Here is a 5,176-nt window from a genome sequence, read left to right as displayed (position 1 = left end):
CAATCACCGACCGCTATTGAATTGGATGAAGGATAGCCCAAGGGGGCAGGCAGACTTTCCAACGTTGAAGCTCTGGGTCCTAGTGGTAGGAGGAGGGACTACAGGCGGACCCGTGGATTCATGACCGGGAAACCCCTTGCAGCTGGGCTTTAACGTTGAGCGCTCGGTTGCCCTACGTCACTCAGGACCTCAAAGTTGCGGTCCTGGGAGGGACTTCCGGCAGTCTTCCGGGTGCTTCAAAACGCCACTGAGCAACTTCCACTGACATGAATAGCTGGGGGGGCGGAGCTTCGCGCCAGTTCAGTCTCTATTATATATATACTCTATGGGATAGCCTCGGTCCCAGGCTCACTTAACTGCGAAAAAGAAGAGCCTGGTCACAACCTAAGGCAGAGAAGCTATCGAAACGCGGGACTTCCGCCGTGTAACCCCCCCCCGGAAGTTAACGTTTTTTGACCAATCGCAGCGTTGTGTTCCCGAAAATGTATTCCCGCTGAAATGATCATTGGGTGGGGACCATAGAGTATATATATAATAGAGACTGAACTAGCGCGAAGCTCCGCCCCCCCAGCTATTCATGTCAGTGGAAGTTGCTCAGTGGCGTTTTGAAGCACCCGGAAGACTGCCGGAAGTCCCTCCCAGGACCTCAACTTTGAGGTCCTGAGTGACGTAGGGCAACTGAGCGCTCAACGTTAAAGCCCAGCTGCACGGGGTTTCCCGGTCATGAATCCACGGGTCCGCCTGTAGTCCCTCCTCCTACCACTAGGACCCAGAGCTTCAACGTTGGAAAGTCTGCCTGCCCCCTTGGTGGGGACTAGTAAACACAGCCGCACCGCGTGACGTAGTTATCTTACACGCAACACTTCCGCCACTTCCGCTGATAGTCTTTTCAGCGTAGGTCTTGGCCAGGGTGGATGAAGGATGGAGAAAGAAAACAGTGTGCAATGCAATCATGTTGCATCAAACAATTAATGTGCAGCGCCTAAATAGACCAATAGGCTACAAATATGAACAAAATAGGTGCAATAGATATTTTATATATTTTTTGGTCTGGAAAGATTAGCATGGAAAATCTGGAAAATAGGGTCTTTTAATTTTACCGCATCAGTTGTAACACTGTCTTGTAATTACAGTGGGGGGTCTGCTTGCAATACTGCTTGTAATAATCTATGGTGTTAATGTAGTTTTAAATGTTTTTCATTGTTTTGTCTACACCTTGTCTTTTGTCTTGAACGGTTTTGAATAAAGTTTTTTTAGTTAAAGGAAGAAAAAAAAAGAAGAATTCTTCCGGTGTGGGCGGGGTCGCAGTTGTATACGTAGCATTAGTAACGCGTTGCTTTTCCTCCTGTCTATCTGTGTGCTTTACTTTTAAACTCAAGCAAAGAAGCCCCTTACAGGCACCGAGTCGTTTATTTTTCCAGATATAAAGAAAAACAACTATTGAAAGATGGTCGCCAAGCAGAGGATCCGCATGGCCAACGAGAAACACAGCAAAAACATCACACAAAGAGGCAACGTCGTCAAATCCACGGTAACGTTTATATCAGACTGCACGTCCTTGTGCTTTCTTTTTTTTATCTGATATAAATATAATATGAGGCTACTAAACTGTTCATTCAAGAACCGGTGTCTGTTTTTCTCCTTGAACCTGCTATATGATTTAGTAGGAACTTGATTTGTGCAGTTGGCCAGCAAGATATGTTGACTGTTTATGTATGTCTGGTGTGTTTATCAACTTGGCCATCAAGATAAGATGTAAATATCTCAGCTGCATCTTTCCGCATTCTATATGTCCATACTGTATGTCATTGATTTATAATGATAGTATGTAATAAGCCAGGCCTACGTTTTAATGGTGTGTGTGTGTGTGTGTGTGTGTGTGTGTGTGTGTGTGTGTGTGTGTGCGTGTGCGTGTGTGCGTGCGTGCGTTGCAGAGAACCACTGACAATGAAAAAATGGCCGTGGGACCCTGGCTTCTGGCCCTGTTCATTTTTGTTGTTTGTGGCTCAGGTGAGTGTAAAGTAAAAACGTAATAAAATCTTTTTGTTCACTTCAACTCAATACAGTTCAAATAATTATATTCACTGTGACTGTTGCTGCAACTCAATCATGCAAAAAAAAGAAAATAGTGAGTTAGTGCCTTTAGGGGTGCCATAATGTGACAAAAGAATAGTACAGTACAGTTGCTTCTCATGCAGTGATAGACTGCTATATGATAGTTGTAGCCTCGGTCCCAGGCTTACTTGTGATAGTTGTGTATTGGTGAGTAAAACTCAACTGTAACTGACTGCAGCCATTGAGGATTGATCTTTGACGGAATTGAGGATGGAAAAAGATTAGAGGTAGGAGGCGTAGCATTACTTTACTTCCACACTTATTTCCACTAGCTTGCTCAATTTGTTAAAACCGTTTTTGAGACTGACCAAAACATCAGATGTTGGCATTCACACAGGTATTTTGAGTTTATCTGCAGCGCTGCCCTTGTCAAGAACACACCATGATTAGATGAGAGCGCCTTATCTCCTGACATTTCCATGGCCAGCCAACTCAGCAACTCATGTCACAAACACAGCATGGCCACAAACCGTTGTATTTTTATATTTGCTAATTGCTAGGACCTTCTGATTACATATTTTGGCAATGTTTGGCAGCATTTTCTCTTCCCTATCTACTGTAGTTAGGGTTTAAAGACTTGAGGAACAGAGTCTCATGTGCTGCTGAATGTTATTCTTTCCTATGTTGGTAGGCCTAATCTTTTTCCAAGCAAGGTGGTTCTGTACACGTGTGTTTGCATTGTCCAACATGTTTGCCCACCTCAGCAAAGTCTACATAAGGACATCCACATTTGGATCAGTGTTGGCAGCCATCTTGCCTGTTGAGATACTCATATTATCTCTTTGATTATCTCTTATTTGTTTTCAGTTTTGTCATTTAGGGGTGACTCACTTTTTTTTACATTTGTATTTATTGTTAACAGGGTTAGGGTTAGTAGCCTGCATTTCATTTTTAAGTTGTGTAATTATGTTGAGGTAATGATGTACAATGGTGTAAGATGCATTTTCTTTTTTTAAATATACTTTGTAGTAATACTACAGTAAGCACTTTGCTGTGTATGTGACTGTGTGTCCAGGGTTGCTGCTCTGGGTCACATTGGCCCAGAGTAGACTATGTACCGTATGGTCACTGTGGTCTGGCAGCAGTATGCCTATATAAGAATCAGAGACCACAAAGTAAGTTATAGAGAGGATTGTGGGTTCAGATTTGATAATAGAATGTCCTGATCTGGAATTTCCTTGTTGACAATTTTGTATGGTCTCTGACAAGCATGTCTGCGGACTAGAAATTATGTATTTGAAGCTTTGTCCGTCTGTCGTGATGTTTTTACTTTTTTGCTGTCTGTATAATTTGACTATCTGCTTATTTCCACATTTTTTTTAATGATATTGTTTCTATTCTACCATACAGTGGTGAAACTATTCGAATTGAATTTGAAATTGAATTTAGCACACTTCAATTAAAGTGGCAGAAATGTTTTATTTATGGAGTTTGGAAAGTGGCAGAAATGTTTTATTTATGGGGTTTGGATTTCTCCATCTTTAGGCATGTCACTCATACTTACATAATCGTCTGATCACAATGCCCATCTTTTGGGGTTTTGTGTAGACACAAACATTGAAGACAAAAGGGATCACATGGGTGTGATTTGTTTTCCATATAATCTCTCATAATAGTTTCTATGTTGAAAAATCACACCTGTGTGAATTGAGGGGCACTCTTATCATCGTACATCATCATACATCATCTCATTCCGGACAATCAGAATTTGCGTCCTCACCTTCGTCTTCAATGTTTGTGTTACACAATGTTTGTGTTTACACGAACACTCAAAATTGTCCATTCATTGTCAATGGAATTTAATGTTTGTGTAGGACAAAGTTTGTGTTTGCACACACACTGAAATCTGGACATAGGAGGGGCTCAAATACATTTATTTGCGTGACAATTAATCGTCAATTAAAATGTCATGTTCGTGACAGCCCTATCCATCTTTTGTTCCCTCTCTCCACAGCCATCTTCCAGATTATTCAGAGTATCCGAATGGGTATGTAGGATGACGATCCTATAGCCCAAGAAGTCTGTTCATTCCACTGGCTACCCGTCCGTCCTTCCATCTGTTCTCCAATCAACTATGGATCAACTCGCTCCTTTGTTATGTTTTCAGTATTGTTTTTTCCTTTTAAAATAAATGCTTTTTATTTTTAATATTGTTTTCAATTAGATCTGTAATTTTCAGGCCATTCCTTCTCTGTGCCTTAAATGATTCAGGTTAACACTTGATCACAGCACTAAAACAAAGCAATACACATTCCATTCCAAGATTCCATTTGCTGGAGGCAGGTCAGCCACTGTATAAAATCGTTTGTGTTCAATTCATTTTAATTTGTTTGCATATATTGTTTGCATATTGATTTATTATTTTCATTAGTCTATCATTTATTTCTTTTTTTCCTTTTTTTTTTTGGAATAGAAAATCGTTTAGTCCGATTATAACGTGGTTTAACAACATACTGTACAAAGTATGTTTCACACAGCTTTGGCCTTCTCAGTCCACGGTTATTACACTATTCTCAGCCAGGCACAAAGACACCTTATTTATTGACATTGATTTAATAGAACACTTCTTTTTCTTTTCTTCCCCTGGATCAACATCTTGCCAATTGCTTTGCTGGACTGTGGCAAATCCATCACTTCCTCTATGCCCTGTAAATTTAATCCTGTATCCTAATGGTTATCTCCTTGTCTGTGTGATGTTTGTAAAATCAGCCTCTTGTCGTGTACAGCCCGGTTTAGGGCTCTTCATAACATGTAAATGCCTCTTGTCATTGTCAGATGACTGTCAGATTTAATGTGATCTAAATATTAAATTTACTTATACTGCGATACAATAAGATGGAAACAAAAATATAGGGTCAATTCAGTTATTTGTGTTATCATTCTGGGGTTTTATATGTGTAATGCACTCCAGTTAAAACGATGGCAAATCATCTCAAGATTCAAAGGGGTTTCTTAATAATAATAATATCTGGGATTTATATAGCGCTTTTCTTGACACTCAAAGACGCTTTGTGTAATGTTGTGTCTCCCTCTGTTATGTATTTTTGTTTGTCACTGATGT

At 40.4% G+C, this 5,176-nt stretch overlaps 1 protein-coding gene across 1 annotated transcript; it reads left to right on the top strand.

Moving 5' to 3' along the window:
- Positions 1-1,300: 1,300 nt before the first annotated feature.
- On the top strand, positions 1,301-4,585 carry LOC306943390 (stress-associated endoplasmic reticulum protein 1). The gene is made up of 3 exons (XM_079529684.1): positions 1,301-1,531; positions 1,935-2,010; positions 4,070-4,585. Exons 1-3 carry the CDS (start codon positions 1,448-1,450, stop codon positions 4,108-4,110), a joined length of 201 nt encoding a protein of 66 aa, XP_079385810.1. The 5' UTR covers positions 1,301-1,447; the 3' UTR covers positions 4,111-4,585.
- Positions 4,586-5,176: the final 591 nt, after the last annotated feature.

This window comes from Electrona antarctica, assembly GCF_951216825.1.
Source record: "Electrona antarctica genome assembly, chromosome: 19".
NCBI lineage: Eukaryota > Metazoa > Chordata > Actinopteri > Myctophiformes > Myctophidae > Electrona > Electrona antarctica.
This window is presented reverse-complemented; position numbering and strand designations above follow the sequence as displayed.

Excerpts from the sequence above, each read along its gene's own strand:
- LOC306943390 (XM_079529684.1), top strand. The coding sequence starts at position 1,448 with ATGGTCGCCAAGCAGAGGATCCGCATGGCCAACGAGAAACACAGCAAA. Across the intron at positions 1,532-1,934 it reads GCAACGTCGTCAAATCCACG|AGAACCACTGACAATGAAAA; the intron begins GTAACGTTTATA and ends CGTGCGTTGCAG. Across the intron at positions 2,011-4,069 it reads TTTTGTTGTTTGTGGCTCAG|CCATCTTCCAGATTATTCAG; the intron begins GTGAGTGTAAAG and ends CTCTCTCCACAG.